This window comes from Myiozetetes cayanensis, unplaced genomic scaffold, assembly GCF_022539395.1.
Source record: "Myiozetetes cayanensis isolate MyiCay16 unplaced genomic scaffold, myiCay2020 scf32, whole genome shotgun sequence".
Taxonomy (NCBI): Eukaryota; Metazoa; Chordata; class Aves; order Passeriformes; family Tyrannidae; genus Myiozetetes; species Myiozetetes cayanensis.
This window is the reverse complement of record NW_026087544.1, coordinates 550,921-567,355: the sequence shown is the minus strand read 5'-3', so window position 1 is coordinate 567,355 and position 16,435 is coordinate 550,921. Positions and strand designations below refer to the sequence as shown.

At 61.4% G+C, this 16,435-nt stretch overlaps 2 protein-coding genes across 7 annotated transcripts; one reads left to right on the top strand and one right to left on the bottom strand.

Moving 5' to 3' along the window:
• The first annotated feature begins 2,190 nt into the window (after window positions 1–2,190).
• HMGA1 (high mobility group AT-hook 1) lies at window positions 2,191–9,707 on the top strand. Of its 3 annotated transcripts, none has more exons than XM_050327203.1 (6): window positions 2,191–2,302; window positions 2,525–2,639; window positions 6,123–6,227; window positions 6,937–7,017; window positions 7,434–7,484; window positions 8,588–9,707. In XM_050327203.1, exons 3-6 carry the CDS (start codon window positions 6,126–6,128, stop codon window positions 8,639–8,641), a joined length of 288 nt encoding a protein of 95 aa, XP_050183160.1. In that variant the 5' UTR covers window positions 2,191–2,302; window positions 2,525–2,639; window positions 6,123–6,125; the 3' UTR covers window positions 8,642–9,707. The 3 variants fall into 3 exon arrangements, with proteins under 3 accessions (XP_050183160.1, XP_050183159.1, XP_050183158.1); XM_050327202.1 differs by having other exon boundaries at window positions 8,585–9,707; XM_050327201.1 differs by having other exon boundaries at window positions 6,934–7,017; window positions 8,585–9,707.
• A 230-nt stretch (window positions 9,708–9,937) lies between these two features.
• Window positions 9,938–11,714, bottom strand: SMIM29 (small integral membrane protein 29). Of its 4 annotated transcripts, none has more exons than XM_050327197.1 (5): window positions 11,700–11,714; window positions 10,864–11,047; window positions 10,766–10,791; window positions 10,594–10,699; window positions 9,938–10,288 (listed from the first exon to the last, which is right to left on the bottom strand). In XM_050327197.1, exons 2-5 carry the CDS (start codon window positions 10,972–10,974, stop codon window positions 10,226–10,228), a joined length of 306 nt encoding a protein of 101 aa, XP_050183154.1. In that variant the 5' UTR covers window positions 10,975–11,047; window positions 11,700–11,714; the 3' UTR covers window positions 9,938–10,225. The 4 variants fall into 4 exon arrangements, with proteins under 4 accessions (XP_050183154.1, XP_050183156.1, XP_050183157.1 ...); XM_050327199.1 differs by lacking the exon at window positions 11,700–11,714 and adding an exon at window positions 11,506–11,520; XM_050327200.1 differs by lacking the exon at window positions 11,700–11,714 and adding an exon at window positions 11,389–11,403.
• Window positions 11,715–16,435: the final 4,721 nt, after the last annotated feature.

Genomic DNA, 16,435 nt, shown 5'->3' with positions numbered 1-16,435 from the left:
GCTTCTCCAATGGGGCCATCGGGAAACAAAGCCAGGAGGGGAAACAAAGGCTCCGCCCCTGTCCCCGTCCCCTCCCGCATGGCCGGCCAGCCCTGTGAACAGTCTGGCCGGGACATCCCTGCTGAAATTCCGGCGGCTTTCCCAGCGCGTTCGGCTCACTGGGGTACTGGGGCAGCACAGCTCGGTGCGGTGCCGACCCGGCACGGCACAGGCTGCTCCCCCGTGCCCTGCGTCGGGCTCAGCCGCGAAGTGGGGGTAATAAATTACTTGTTTCTCTGTTTCAAGCCATTTTCAGTTTCTTTTCTCTCTTCAGAACTGAACCGCAGGCTGGGGGAGCCTGCCCAGTCCTGCTCCCAAACCCACTGGGCCACGGGCTGTAACTCAGGAACCCAACTGCAGGAACAAAAGTGAGAATGATCTTCCTGGACTGTGATCCTGGGCACGGCCCTGGGCACTGCTCCAGCCCAGGGTTTTGCCCCATTTTTCCCTCCTTGCACGCGGTTCTGGGTCAGTTTCCTGGGAGCATCTCCCTGCCACTCTTTAGTTTTGGGGCACCACCTCAGCACTCTTCTTCTTTAAAGACCAAGTGTGGCCTTTAAACCAAGTGTGTGGAGGGCCTGGCATGGGCTTGGCGAGTGGGAAACTGCCAAAACTTTGAGAGATCAAAGCGAGGCAGAATAGCCCCAGTCCTTTGCAGTGCTCCAGCCGGTGCCATTTACCACCACTGCAGAATAAATAACAAGGGATATTAATAACAACGAGCCTCTGCCAGGACAGAAACCAAACTCCTCATCGGGCTCCCAGCAAAGGGGGAAGCCCAAATGTGATCCTGGGCATAGCTGGGGCAGAAGACACCTTGGCACCTCCAAACCCAGGCAGGGCTGCCTGCAGGTGAGGAAACATGAATTTTAGCCAAAAAAAAGAATACTCAGGGTCTGCAAACAACCCCTTGCCTGGACACAAGGCCCTGCATGGGGAATACCCACCACTGCTCTGGGCTGGGAGCTGCAGCCCCAACCACGGGGGTGCAGGTTAGGGTGGTGCCTGCTCTTCCTGCAGGCATTTGGGAACAGGAACCCTCTTGCAGGAGAGTTCTCCCCTGCTCTTTGCTTTCATCTTTTAATTTTCAGAAAGGCACACTGCTCGGATTCTGGTTTAGGCAGGGGAATTTGCAGGGGATTTAAAAAATCCAAGTAACAATTAGCAGAAATAAGTGCCCCAAGTCCGGCTGGGTTTGATTTGGTTTGTTTTACACTGCAAACCTTTCCCACCAGAGCAGTTCTGCACAAGCAGATATTGTTACTTTCACATTTCACGTTTTTAAAGCTGCCCTTTTTTCAATAAAAACTTGCCTGAAACCTAAATCCAACAGTCTGAAGTTCAGCTCCTCACTCCAGATTTCAACCCTTAGATTTAGCATGGTCAAAAGCACCTAAGTCAGACTTTTCATTAGATTTGTGATTAGAGTTTTCACAGGAGTTTGGGGGAATTTTACACAATCCCATCAGTGAGAGGATGCTGAGCTCTGGATCTCCTTGTATCCCATCAAGAAACCCACCATGAGATCTCATGTGCCTGATATGCATTGGAAACCCTGCCCTGACACAGCAGGGGCCTGGGGTTTTGGGGTACCCAGCTGGAGAGCTTGGCTGATTCCAGGCTGAGCTTAACCATTGCCAAGCAGACCAGAGGAATTCTGAACAAAGCTTTTTACTGCAGACTGAGCCCACTGTTGGTGCCTCTAAATGGGGACTGGATGCTTTTGTGGGGGGTTCACTTGGTGGGGAGGCAGCAAATGGAAAGAGCATCGTGCTTTGACCATTACTGCGTGGCCCGGCCCTGGCCGCTGTTTGTCCCCACGGGGACACCAAACCGCCCACGCCAGCCCAAAACAGTGCGAGGGGGCAGTCGGGGGTTCCCAGTCCGGGGTTCCCAGCCAGGGTTTCCCAGGCGGGGGTCGCCGCAGCCCCCGCACGGCTCCAGCCGGGCACATCCCTGGAGCATCCCGGGCCAGGGGGAGGGGAGGGTGCCTCCGGCCGCCCCGGGGGACCTTCCATCCCCCCTCGGGGACCTTCCATCCCCCCTCCGGGACCTTTCTCCGCCCGGGGCTGGGCCCGCAACCGCCGCTCCATCCTTTGAACGACCCAATCGGTGCGGGCCGCGCCCCCCGCACCGCCCCCGCCGTGACGCGGCCCCGGCCCCGCCTCCCCCGCTCCGCCGGCGCTGGGAGCTCCCTTCGCCTGTTTGCCCTTATTTAATTTCGAGTGTGATTTTGCTATTTTTAGCGGCTGGATCCCCTCCAGTAAGGCTGGGAGCTCGCTCCGGTTTTTTTTTTTTTTTTTTCGCCCCCTCTCCCCGCTTCTCCCCCCTTTTTTTTTTCCTCGTTCCCTGCAAATGATTTTGACCCAGCTTCCTTCCTCCTGGAGCAATTTTTTTTTCCTCTCTCTTTATTATTTATATAAATACGCGGGGCCTGGCGGGCCCGGGGATGCGGGGCTGAGCCGCAGCCTCTCTCTTCTTGCAGATCCGCAGTCGCCGCGGGCGGGAGGTCCCTTCGCTCCGCAACACAGACCCGCCGGGAAAAGCCAAACCGCCCCCAAAACCCACCCCGAGCACCCCGCTCCGGGATCAAGCTGACTGTGAGTGCCGCCTTCCTCTTCCTTCTGCTGCGGGGGGTGCGGGGGCCGGGGCTCTGTTCCCTCTCGCCGCATGCGGGGCACGATCGGCCCCGGGGTGTCGGGCTTTGCGGGTGCGTGCGGATCGCCGCGCTTCGCTTTTTTTATTGCCATTAATCGCCGCTGTTAACAGCGTGATGCACCTGGCGGGCCGCGGCGCGGGGAGGAGGGCGCGGGGGTCGCGGTGCCGCTGCCCCCGCCGCGGAGCGACTTTGCTGCGCTTCCCCGCTTGCGGCTGATGCAAACGCCCCGCACCGGCCGGGCCCGCACGGCCCCGGGACGGCCCGCGGGGTGCGCGGGGCCGGGGCCGTGCGCGGGGCTGGGACCGTGCAAGGTGCGTGGGGCCGCGGCCGTGGGAGCGGGACCCGTGTGCGGGGCCGGGGCGGCGCAAGGTGCGCGGGGCCGGTGCGTGGGGCCTGTGCGAGGCCGGGCCCAGCTCACGGGACACGCACACGCGGGTCGGTGCAAAGTTGCACCCGAACGGTGCCCACGCTGCGAGACCGTGGGGCCCCGCGCCGCCCAGCCCCGCACCCTGCCATCAACTCTGGCTCCACGCGGGGTTTTATTACCCCCCCTCTTCCATCCCCAGGACAGGGGCTTCACAAAGCCCTGATGGTGCCCTTCCCGCCTCTTTTCTTTCTCCCCCACCTCCCTCCTTCCTTTCCTTTATCACTTCCTTTTATTATGCATCCCAGGAAGGAAGGGGGGGACTTTCCTCAATGGCAGCCCCGGGGGTGGTGGTCAGGGCAGCCCCACGGCGGGTCTGTGCTAAGGAGGAGCCCACACATCCCTCCTGTCCCGCGCCCCTGCCCAACAGGCTCTTCAACTTCTGCTCCACGGTTCCTTCCCCTCCTCCCTCCCCATGCCTCTGCCAGGAGGTGCGGCCGGGATCCTTCTCCAGCTGCCATCAGGCTGGTTTTCCAGGGCGTGAAGAGATTTTATATCTTTTTTTAAAGACCTGAGCCCCCGCCTGTCTCCCCGCTTCCCCTGGGCCGGTTTGTTTAATCTAAGAGTAGGTGGCAGGAGAGGGGGATTTGTGGGGTTATCTGCACAGAGCAGCGTAAGCCAGTGCAGGCGGCCGGGAAGGCAGGAGCAGGCCCAGGAGCAGCAGGAGCATCGCTGCGGGGGGACAGGTTGGCCCTTGTGCAGCCCAGAGGTGACTGCTGAGAACAGCCCCGCTCACGCTGTGGAGCAGGGGCAGCGATGGCGCTGGGGGAGGAGAGCCCGGTGGCTCAGCGTCCGTAGGGATGGAGAGGGGAGGAGGTTTTCTTCCCCCTGCTCCATCCATCAAGAGGCAGATGTGGCCCCTCCACCTCCAAACCGTGCAGAGATGTGGCCCCCCCCACGGCTGCAGGGAGCCCCTGCCCGCATCCCCCACTGATCCTCCCTGCCTGGAAAGGTTTCTCTCTCAGCTGCTTCCTCTCCTCCATGGCAACCCAGCTGCTCCCTCCCTCCCTCCATGGCTCTGTCGCACGTGAGCGGGGCTGGAGCTGCTTCCGCCATGTGCCCGGCGCGGTCCCCCAGGCTGGGGCTGCACCCAGGGCCTGGCAGGTGCCACCCAGCAGGGAGCACTGCGGGGAGCTGGAGCTGCTCTCGGGAAGAGGGTGTTGGCTGGGAGGGTGCTGGGGTGGGAGAGAAGCACCCTCCATCTCCAGCATCCTGCTCCTAACCCCCTCTGCTGGAGTGGGGCAGGGACCCCCCAATCCCCCAGTGTGGTTTCAGCTCTGGAGCCCTGGGGAGAGCTGGGATGCAGAGGGATGGCTGGGATGCAGAGGGATGGCTGGGATGCAGAGGGATGGCTGGGATGCAGAGGGATGGCTGGGATGCAGAGGGATTGCTGGGATGCAGGGGCATGGATGGGATGTGCACGTGCTTTCCCCAGCACCAACTCTGTGGCAGCAGGCTCTGTCTTGGGGGGGGCAGACCCAGTGGTACCCCCATAGTGTTGGGGGTCCCCTTGGCATCCCCAGCTGGAGCTGCTGCGTGGGGCCCAGCCCCAACAGGGAGGGGAGAACGCGGCAGGGTGGGAGCCACGCTGGGCCCATCTGTTTCCAGCTGCGGGAGGGGGCACGGAGTGGCTCGAGGCTGTGCTGCCTCTGACAGAGATTGACTTAAAAAGAGACAAAACCCCGGCCCAGCCCGGCCAGCAGCTGGCCTTTTGCTGGCCTAAATCTAAACCATACTTCTCTTTTTTTCTAAGAGACTCCTTGTAGGGCTCTGGGATGCTGTGAGTAATATTTTCGGGGTGTTTACACGACAGCATGGTTTCTGTCTCCCAAAAAAAAAAAAAGGCTCTGAGGGTGGTTTTTGTTGTTGTTGTTCTGCACTCATGAGTCACTTCCAGAGGGGAGCAGGAGCTGACGCCTGTTTTTTGAAAAGCCTCAGAGGTCTGAGCGTGGCTCCTCACACTGCACGTCCTGCCCACACCCACCCCAGCTGCCCCAGTGAGGATCAGCTTCTTGGGGGGCTCAGCACCCACTGTCCCTGCAGCCCCTCTGTCCCAGCTCCTCCAACACCATCCAAATCGGAACCAGTTGCTCAAAACTGAGCGTTATTATCCCAGAGGTAGGAGGGTGCCTCTGTCAGCAGACATAGACTGGGCACACAATCTCATACCTGCCTCTCCCTTCCCTGTTCCTGCTGGGAATCCTCATATTCCCGCTCCAGGCTGAGGTCCCTGCATGGCCACGGTCACCTGGCTGAGCAGCAGCGCAGGTGCCCTGCACAGGGTCACTGCTGAGTGCAGGGGCTGTGGCAGTGATCCTGCTCCTTCCATCCCCAATCCCATCCCTCCTGGCTCCTAGGCCGGGAGCTGGGTGTGGAACCACCCCCACGGCTCTGGAAAAGCAGGTTTTCCCTGCACTCCTGGGAAGCAGCGAGGTGGAGAGCCTTTTCCTCTGTGGGGTTTCTCCAAGAGCAAGGAAAGCTGCCCAGCCCTTGGGAGCGTGTGCGGGGGGCACAACCCAGCATCCCCAGGACAAGTGCCAGGCGATGCCTGTCCCTAATCCCAGATGGAGCAGGGCTGCAGGCCCCTCCAGGGCCCTGGCACCCCTTGGGGATGCCCAAGGCCCCTGGTGCCACCACTCATCCTGTCTCAGTTTGCTGGTGCAGGAGCACATCTGGGATTTCAAGGATTCCAGATTAAACCTGTAGCCGCTCTCCTCTTTTTGGGGAAAGGGGTCGGGTGGGAAGGGCTGGCCAAGCTACCTCTCCCCACATGCCCGAGGGGGCCCTGGGAGATGCCTCAGGGCCAGGTACTGGCTCGTTGAGGGGGTGGCCGTGCCATGGGCTTGGGGCAGCCCAGGCAGTGCCAGGAGGATGCAGGTGACATCTCACCTGCCCCAGTGCAAGGGCTGGGGGGACAGCACAGCCGGCTGGCACGGTGAGCCAGAGCTGTTGCTGATTGACCTTCCTCCCTCCTGCTCCTCCTCACCGCTGCTGGGACAGACAATGAGCGAATCCAGCGCCAAATCCAGTCAGCCCCTGGCCTCCAAGGGGGAGAAGGACGTGTCGGAGAAGAGGGGCCGAGGGCGGCCCAGGAAGAAGCCACAGGTACGTGAGGTCCCCTGGGAGGAAGGGGGAGACAGGCAGGGAACCCCCCTACACCTGCATCCCCCAGACAGGGCTGGGGACACGCCCAGTGCAGCCCCCACTGCCCCCCTTTGGGCAGCACCTCCCCAGTGCTCACCAGCAGCAAAACCCTCCTGGGGGGCTCGAGACCCCCAAGTGCTGCAGCATCCCAGAGCTGCTCCGGCCCCGGCTGGGCTGGGGGCTCCCCTGCCCCTCCCCAGGCCCAGTTGAACCTGCCTTTGCAGATGGGCTAATTAAAGCCCCATTAGCAAAAGCTGCTCAGAGGGATAAGATGCTGCTGGAGCCTTTATAGTGCCAACCCCCCCTCAGTTTCCCCGGGGCAGGTGGAGTTTGTGCACATTGTTTTCCTGCAGAAAAGGCGATTTTTGGGTTCCCTGATGCTTCCTGGGCTGTGGCACTGGCAGTGAGCAGGGTCTGGGCTGAGGAGCTGTGGGGACTGTCTGGCTGAGCTGAGCAGCTGATGCTGGAGGGGACAGGTCACGTACAGCCAGCTGAAGGACACAGGAGCCTGTGCCTGATCTCCAGTCCCAGTGCTCCCAGTACCACATGCAAGAGCATCTCTGCCCTCTCAGGGTCTGCTGGGAAGAATAGGACTCCCAGGCAGGAGCATCCTGGGGTGCACTGGGAGCCACTCTGGGCATGCAGCCCCCCTCTGTTCTTCCTCCAGCAGGAGCCCAGCGATGCCTCAACCCCCAAGAGACCCCGTGGACGGCCAAAGGGCAGTAAAAACAAGGCCACCCCAAAGGGCAGGGTAAGTGCCTGGGGATGGGGCTGCTCCAGCTGAGCCCTGGGACCACAGATCCAATTTGAGTTCAATTATGGACAATTCTGGGCAAATCTGCCCCTGAGAGGTGGGATCTGGGCACTGGCCCCCAGGCAGGATGGAGGGAGCTGGGGGGGCCGTGTGTGTCAGCACGAGGACACCCAAGACAAACCTGTTTGCAAAACAGCGACTCACATCCTGCACCCACCTCGTGAGTCACGGGGCAGCCTGGGGCTGGGGGGAGCTGGCAGCAGCGCCCCAGGAGATGCCACTGGGGTGATGAGTCTGGCAGTCATGGTGGGAGGAAGGGGAAGGCTGGACACCCGCCACTCCCACCCCCCCAAACAGCATCTCAGGGACAGCCTGACCAAAATGCCCATTTTTTTGTTGTTGTTGTTGCTCAGAAAACTGCAGTCACACCAGGGAGGAAACCTCGAGGGCGACCCAAAAAATCGGTGAGCAGGCTTTTTTTCCCTTCCCCCTCTGACTTGGTGGGGTGCTGTGCACTTTGGGGGCACAGATCCCCTGGCTGGCCCCACGAGGATGAGTGGATGCTGCCGGGCTGGAGGAGCACAGAGCTGTGACCAAGCAGGGGACACAGCGTGGCACAGGGTGGGCTGTGAACCCGGCTGTTCCCTGGGGCTGGGAGTTTGAGTGGTCCCAGCCCCAGGAGCAGTGTAGAGGTGACCGGTCCTGTCCCTGGGCTGGCCCTTGCCCTGTTGCTGGCGCAGTTCCTGTGGGTGCAGCCTCCCCGTTCCCTGAGCCCTCCCTCCTCCTTTCCATTTTTTCTCCTTTCCCCCTCGGCTTGCAGCTGAGGTGAATGCAGGGCACCCACAAGCATCACTCGAGCTTTATCTCCTTTCCCTTCATGTCCCAGATTTTGCTCCTTTTCCCACTGAAATTCCTTGTGGAGTGTGAGGGGTTGGGAGCAGCCATGGCTGCAAACCCGGGGTCACATCCTGGGATCTCCTGTGCTAGCGTCAATGCCAGGGGCTGTTTGGGGACCCCAGGGTGGGCAGGCAGTGCTGGGGGGTGGGACAAGCCCATCCTGTGCCAGTGGGGCCGTGCAGGGGACACGGAGTCCCCCTCTGGCAGCCGCAGTGGCGTTTCTGTGGATGAAGTGGGAGGAAGTGGGGGCTGATGTGACTCAGGCTCACTCAACCCTGAGTCACCGCCCTGTGCAGGGTCATGGCCGCCCACCCCAGCATGCAGGGCTGGACAGGGACACCCGGTCCTGCCCCCACCCACCAGGGGGCCATTGGGGACCTGGCTGTGGCCCAGGGACCATAGTCCCACCTCTGCAGGTGTCAGGCACCCAGGGTGTACAGTCCCCCCTCCTTGCTGTGGGTCTACCCAGGGGGCTTCCCACCTGGGATTTAATCTGCAACGGATGAACCTGGAGTCAGGGCAAGTCTTTAAACCCGGGAGGGTGCTGGTGCCTCAGTTTCCCTCATAGCACGAGGGGTGTGATGTGCCTGGGCAGCCCTTCGTCCAGGGAAAATGGAGTGGGGCTGTGCCCCCGGCACCCTCACAAACACACTCCCTTGCCTCGCAGCAGCAGGTCCAGGAGGAGGTGAACATTTCCCAGGAGTCATCCGAGGAGGAGCAGTGACACCTCCTGAGCCGGCGCTACCTCATCGCCCGCCGGCCCCGCGGCGGCCGGGTGAGAGGGACCGGGAGAGACCCACTGCGCCGCCCTGGCTTCCTCCTCCTCCGCTCCCTCCTCACCCTCAGACAACGGCAGCACTGGAAAATGGCCCGACCCGGGCGGCCCCTGCAGCCCCCGCCCGGGGGGGCACCTGCCCCGGCTCCCCCTCCCCAGCACTGGGGTTCGGGGCAGCCCCACTGGTAAGGGGGGGCCTGGCAGAGAGCCGGGGCTGGGACCCCTCACCTTCGCTGCCCCCCCCGCAGTGATCTCACCCAGCCAAAGTGGATGCTGGTTGCCCCCTCCTCCCCCCCAGCATCAAGCTTTGCCCTGGGGCCTCTGCAGAAAAGAGAGTGGGGGCAGCAAAGGTGAGACCCCCAAATGCATTAGACCTTTGCTCTGGCCTGTGGCTTCCCTGGGCACCCCCTGCACCCTCCCAGTCTGGGGCGACTGCACTGTGTGTGGGAGCAGCTCCCGCAGCGCTGCTGAGGCCCGGAGCCTGTCCTGGGGGGGGACTTTGCAGGGCCAGCTTGGGGCAGCCCTTTCCTCATAGGTTCTGGTATAGATATATATTTTTTTTTAGTACTTTTTTTCCTTTCATTCACAACTACCTCTGGATATTTAAGTTCCACTCTCTGAACTCACAGACGTGCTACTGCGCTGCTGGGGCACCGTGGGCTTGGTGGTTCCTGTTTCGGGGTGTTGCTGGGGGCCGTGGGGCATTTTTTTTTTCCCTCCCCTTTTTTTTTTTTGGGCTTTGTTTTTCTTTTTTAAAGTTGTTATTTTGAGGTCTAGGTTTGCTCTGTTGCTCCAGGGGATTGAGGCTGGCAGGGCAGTGGGGTGGGGGGACCGTGGGGTGCTCCCCCCCCCACGCTGCCCAGGCATGACGGCTGCAGCGGGACCGGAGGTCGGTGCCGGGCGGCCCCGGCGGGAGAGAATCGGGGTTTGGTTTGGGTTTTTTTTGGTTCACTGTTAACGACCTTTTGGGTTCCTATTTGCAGTTACTTGAATAAAACATTTTATGGACGTTGGACGCTCTGCCCCGGGCCCTGGCTGGGGGGGCAGGTGGGTTCCACGTGTGGCTGCTCCGCATGGCACCTTCTCCAGGGGCACATCCGTGCTGGCGGCAGCCATCGGCCATCCCTGGGCACGGGCAGGAGCTGCCGATGGAAACACAAACATGCAAAGCCCCCCTGCCCCCAAAACTCCCCCCCGAGGCTGGGGCAGTGCTGCTGAACCCCCAGCCCCATGTGGAGCCCCATGGCCGAAGGCAGAGACACGTTTATTTGCTCCATCTGCCCCCAGGCATCCCCCAGTGCCCGGAGCCTGCTGCTCTCCCCAGGCCCTGCTGCCCCACCTTGAGCCTTCCAAGGGCTGGTGAAGCAGTTCAAGCAAAAAAAAAAAAAAAACCAGCTGCTGAGGTGGGAGATGTTCCCCAGTCAGTGCTCGGGTGTGGGACCACTGTGGGCACGTCCTGCCCATCCCATGGTGCCAGCACCGTCCTCCCTTCCCTGCCATGGGCAGGACCTGGTCCTGTTGCTTCGGGCAGGGTCAGGCCCTCCAGTCCCTGTGTGGGGGCCGAGGGGGTGAGGGTCCCCCCCATCCAGGCACCACCTGCAAGAGAGAGGGTCACAGCTGCACACCGGGCACTGGGGGGAACGAGGGGCCCAGCCCAGGCTCCCCCAGGCCGAGCAGGGCATGCGTGGGGGAGCCCTGGGCTTGCAGGCACCAGCTGTGCAGCCCAACCCTCCCAAAACCCTCTGGAATGTACCCAAAGCCTGTCTCCCCGGAGATTAGACTCGATCTGAGAAGTCTTTTTCTAACCTTAATGCACGTAGAGCTCCCTCGGGACGGGCACCTCGCTGCTGCTTACATTTCTCATGGAAAACTTGGATATCCAAGTACCCACTGGCACCCACCTGAGGCTCCTCGGCCTCCACCAGGAGCTCCTGCTCGGACTCGGGCGGCTCCTCGGCCGGGTCGTAGCTGTACATGGGCAGCAGCCGGTGCCGCAGCCGCTCGGACCTGGGGGGGCCGGCGGTGAGCGGTGACCCCGCAGCCCCCGGCCCCCAGCCCCGCGACCCCCCTCACCTGCGCTTCTTCTGCACGTACATCACCTGCGGGGAAAGGCATCAGCGGCGCGGGCTCGGGGGCCACGGTGCCCCCCAGACCGTCCCCCGCCCACTCACCGCGGCCAGGACGGCGCCCAGGAGGGTGAGGAAGAGGAAGGGGCCCAGCACGGAGCCCACCAGCGAATCGCCCGCCGTGCCCGGGGCCGTGGGGGCCGTCGCGTTGCTCATGGCCCAGTGCCGGCTCCTGCCCGCATTGGGGACGCGGTGCCCGGGCCCAGGGCGGGACCCCTGCAACCCACACCTGCCCCGGAGTGACCCACGGCAGGGAGTGACCCACCGAAGGGAGTGACCCACCGCCCGGGAATGACCCACGCACAGGTAATAACCCAGCGCCCGCCCGGTAATAACCACCTGCCCCGGTAATGAGCCCCGTTCAGTAATGAGCCCCTCCCCGGCAACAGCCCCTGTACAGAGCTGGGGTCGGGGGGGGCTCCGCCTCCACCAGCGGGACTGGCGGGACCCCTGCACGGGCCTCAACCCGATGCCCAAATTCCCTAGGACACCCCCGACCCCCGCACCCCAATCTCGGCTCATTCCCCGATCCCCGCACCCCAATCCCGGCTCATTTCCCGGTCCCCGCACCCCAATCCCGGTCCATTCCCGGCTCATTCCCCGATTCCCGCACCCCAATCCCGGCCCATTCCCGGGACACCCCCGACCCCCGCACCCCAATCCCGGCCCATTCCCCGATTCCCGCACCCCAATCCCGGTCCATTCCCGGGACACCCCCGGTCCCCGCACCCCAATCCCGGCCCATTCCCCGATTCCCGCACCCCAATCCCGGTCCATTCCTAGGACACCCCGGTCCCCGCACTCCCAATCCCGGTCTCATTCCCCGATTCCCGCACTCCCAATCCCAGGTCCATTCCCGGCTCATTCCCCGGTCCCCGCACCCCAATCCCGGTCCATTCCCGGTCCATCCCCGACCCCCGCACCCCCTCCCCAGCTCCGCGCGCTCCCGGCCCCGCCCACCTGCGCGCGCCGCCGCACCCGGAACCCGCGCTGCGCGTGACGGAGGCGGGGCCGGACACGCGCGGGGCGGGGTCAGGGGCGGGGTCTGAGGCGCGGCCGGCAGGGGGCGCCAGAGACCGGGCGGGGGGGGCGGGAAAAGGGGGAAGGAAATCCAGGGAAAAGGAGGGAAGAAAGGGAGGGAAAAGGGGGGAAAGGAAAAAGGGAAGAAATGGCCCCGGGGGGCAGCACAGGGAGGGGCGAGCGGAGGGCTGGGTGGAGGGATGGACAGATTTAGTGAGTGCACAGCTGGGGGCATGGGTAGGTACAAGAGACAGGAGGATGGATGGACAGACGGACAGAGGTGGATGGATGGATGGATGGATGGATGGATGGATGGATGGATGGACGGACAGAGGGATGCAGATGTAGGTACGGAGTGAGCCAACAGGCCCTATGGCCAGGGCAGATGGGGATCCTGGGGGTCCCGGAGAGTGCAGGGTCACGGGTAGGGTCCTCCATGTCAGGGGCCAATGTGGGTCCCTGGCAGGGGCTCCTGCTGTGGCCGATCCCCCAGGCTGGCCCCGGCAGGGCTGTCACCCCGGCGGTGGCAGCGCCCAGCCCTGATCCTGGCCCGGTTAATCCGCTTTGCCTGCGGGGACCAGATGGCCCCGCTAAGTGGGTCAGGCAGGAGCGGGGACACTGGGGAGCACCAGGCCCCCTGCACTTGCCATCAGCTGCAAAACATAATCATGGAGTGAAAGGCGGGGAAAGAGGGACCTGGACATGGCACAGCCAGGGGGACACGACTCCTGGAGCCCAGCCTGGCAGCGGTAAAGGGCTCAGTGCCACCGTGGAGCATCCAGAGCATTCTGAGCTCCTGGACTGCAGCCTCTGGGATGAACTTGCCCATGGAAAAGGCCAGAGAGAGGCCAACAAGCCACATAGCCGGGATCCTGCCTGTTCCACTGCCTGCATTCCCTGCCTGTACTACTGCCTGTTCCACTGCCTGTACTACTGCTGTACCCTGCCTGTACCCTGCCTGTACCTCTGCCTGTACTCTGCCTGCACTGGTGCCTTCACCCCCTCCCCAGCCCACGCTGGGTTATTGTCCCATCCCCAGCCTGCAAAAGAACATCAGCTGTTGCAAGAGGGGCCGAGCTGCTCTTCCCCGTGTCCCACTGGCCCCAGGGGTTCCACTGGCCCCACCAGCCCCCACTCTCTCTTCCCAGCAGTTGCACTGGTCCCATTGTCCATGTTGACCCTCCCTGCCCAAGAGACCCTTCCCAGAACAGCCCAAGCGCCCCCAGGCCCCCACTCACCACCACAGTGAGGGAACCACACAGCAGGACAGGACCCCCAGGTCCCCCAGCCCCCAAGTCCTGCTGTGGGGGGCACTGACACCCCATGGGCCTTTCATGTAGCCACCATCTGCCACTGCCTGTCCCCTCCCAGCCTGGCACTGCTGTGCCACAGCTAAAAATAAACCCGGCGATTTCTAGGAAGGTTCCTTGGAGAGCAGGAGCAGGAGCAGGCGGCCCAGAGGAGCAGGCAAGGCCCAGGGGAAGCAGCATGCTTGGGAGTGGGCCAGGGGGTCACCGAGCTGCTCCACAAGGCCAGAGCCAGCCCTGGACACCCACAAACCCCACAGGAATAATTTTATCCCATCCACTGCTGCCCAGAGCATCCCGCTGGGGAAAAGAGGAGTCGGGGCTGGGGCGGTGCAGAGGCTGCACATCCTTGGTGAAATCTCCCTCTTGCTCACCCTAGAGCAGGGGAGGATGTCAGGGAGGCTGAGGGCAGCATGGTCCCTGCTCCTGGGGACAAGGCTCCTTGACCTTGGTGGAAGGGAGGCCAGATGGCGGTGGCAAATTTTTAGCAGGCGATGGGACCTGAAATAGCAACACAGGGTATTTCTGCCCCCAGGCCCGCTTGAGACAGCAGCCCCCACCCCTCCACGGCTTGGCCCCCAGCACGTAACTGGGGACAGCTCTGCTGAGCCACTAAGCTCCCGTTTAAGCAGCTGAGCGAGTGGCCGGATTTCCAGCCGGTGGATCCCTCCGGCTGCTCATCCAGCCAGAAATGCCAGGGTGGGGAGCGGGTGCCGCCGTCCCCGGGGCGCACAGCCCCGCTCCCCGCTCAGGCATTGACGTTGCCGTCAGCACAGATTAATTCTGCCCTGGGCGCCGCAGCTGAACGTGCACCGCTCGCTGTGTTCTCCCTCGCTGCAACCTCACAGTGCAGGGGGAGCCAGGTCACATCCAGATCCCAAAGGGAGTTTGCAAAGGGTGGGGAAGAGCTGGGTCTCCAGACCAGGACACATTTACTCTGCAGGGACGTGTGGGAGCTCACCTTTGTGCCGTGTCCGCCCTGGCTGGGCCAGCAGTGCCACTGGCACCGGGTGGGTGCCGGTGCTCTCAGTGCAGGTTCCACCAGGCCTCTCCCACTGCCAGGTGCTATTCTGACGTGAGAGGCTCTCAGGAAGGACTTTGAGAAAGAGGTGGGAGCAGATTTGGAGCCAGGACCACTTCTGCTCCATGAGGCTCTCTTCTTAAAACGCCCTGTTTTATTGCAGGGCCATCCCTGTGAGCGAGCCCATCTCAACACGAGGCTGTTGGTGACACCCCTCCAGTTCCTCTTCCAAGCTGTGACTGTCCCAAGCCCCTGCAGGGAGGGCTTTCTCCTCAGGTGACACTACTGCCCACCTCCAAGCTCACGCATGTGAGGAACAGCGCCGGGACAGAGAGACCAGGCTGGAGGCAGAGCCGTGTGAAATACTGGTGTGTTTATTGGTTGGCACTAGATTACAGCCCACACTCTTGGCAAACTGGCATCCACGAATTTTATGTTTTCAGTGTTTTACTTGACAGCCTCCCCCTTGCACACAACAGAGGAAACCCCTCCCGACAGGACCCCAACGGAGCGAGTGCAGAGCGGGCAGAGCCCTCCGGCCTTCCTGGAGACACTATGGATGAAAGATCAGAATCATGTAGGTGTGTGCTACCCCTGCCAGCCAGGACCAAGCAGGAGAGCACCTGCGTTACCCAGAGGCTCCAACTGAGATCTGAGCCCTGAAGGAAACGGGACGTGTTTTCTACTGAACGTGTTTGAGCAAAGGCATCATAAAAATGAGTAAGAAAAAGTATTCACTGAAAAACTCCATTTCCAAAGTGCCTCTGCAGTTGTAAAGTGTTTCTGCAAACTATTTCACCTTAATTTGTCATAACCCTCCCATGTGAACTTCACCAGGAGATAAGAAACACCAAGCGCTGGGGTGAAGAATGGAGACCTGCAGCCAGGAAAAGAAACCCAAACAGATTATGGGAACTACAAGTCCAAAACCAATCTCAAATTCACAGAGGATTGAGCATTTCACTTACATTCACTGAAAACTCTTGAAAATCTCAGGCTTCTTTTAATTCCAATAAACTAGCAAGTTTGTTCTCTACATCAGCTTTCTTCCTGCAAACTTGCCAATGCTTCCCTGTGAAAGCCAAGCGGCAGGAGCGGCACAAGGACCTCCATGAGACATCCCATCCGACCCCACCGAATCCCAAGTGACCCCACATCTCAACTAACCACACATCCCAATCAACCCCACCATGCCACAAAAGCAGGACATCCCGGGATCCCTCTCCAGGCTCTGCAGCTGCCACCAGTCCCACCCAGGCCTGGACACTGGGATGACTCGGAACAGTATCTGTGAGGGGTTAGAGCCCGTGTTCCCTCGGGCTGCTCACACCTGTCAGTGCCTGGGTCGCTGTCAGTCCCACTCTCAGTCAGGAGAGTGAGTGTGAAGGTACCAGCTCAAACACAAACCAGAGACAGCAAAGCCCTGAGGCTCTGACTGACCGTGGGGGTTCCTTGGCTCAGGCAGACACGCTCACACCCGGCTCCGAGGGCTGGGAGGGAGCCCCAGGTACACAGAGCTCATGGAAAGACTGAGCAGCAAATGCAAAGTGATCATTCCAGATCTTGAGATATAATAAATATAAAATAGGACACACAGGAAGTTCAGCAAACACTCTTGGACCTCATGTTCATTTCTGAGGCAATTCTAGAGCCAATTTCTGAAGTATAACCTCAAAATTCCCACCTTCCCCCCCCCCAAAAAAAAAAAAAAAGGAAAAAAACCCCTATGGACTAGCACCAAAAAGAGATTTTATAAATCTCCTAAATACAACTTCAGTCCAGTTCAGTTTCTTTTTCCCCAACTACCTCTCGTGGTTCTGTACAGAGTCCTGACACTCACCCCAGTACAGCACTGCAGGACCTGCCCCCACCGCAGCCCAGAGCAGCTGGGTTGGTTCACTCCAACATTAGGAAGGTGAGGCTCACGCCCTGGCTGTGTCAGGGGCTCAGGGACAAGCTGAGAGGTGCTCCAGCCGCAGGGTCCCAGCAAGGTCCCAGCCACCAGATGATGCTGTTACTGAGCAGGAAAATGGAGCCAGGAGGGAAACAGCCTGGGAGCAGGACCAGAGAGGGCACTGAGTCACCCCATGCTGCTGAGCATCTCTGTGGGATCAAAGCTCCTCACACGGCAACACCATCACTGCTGGGGGCAGGTTTGGCTAAAGAGACAGACCTCTGATCCCCCCCTGGCCACAGGCTCTGCTTGGGAGGGTCAAACCCTCAAACCAACTCCCAGTGACCCCTGCTGCTGTGCACAGGTCCAGCCACT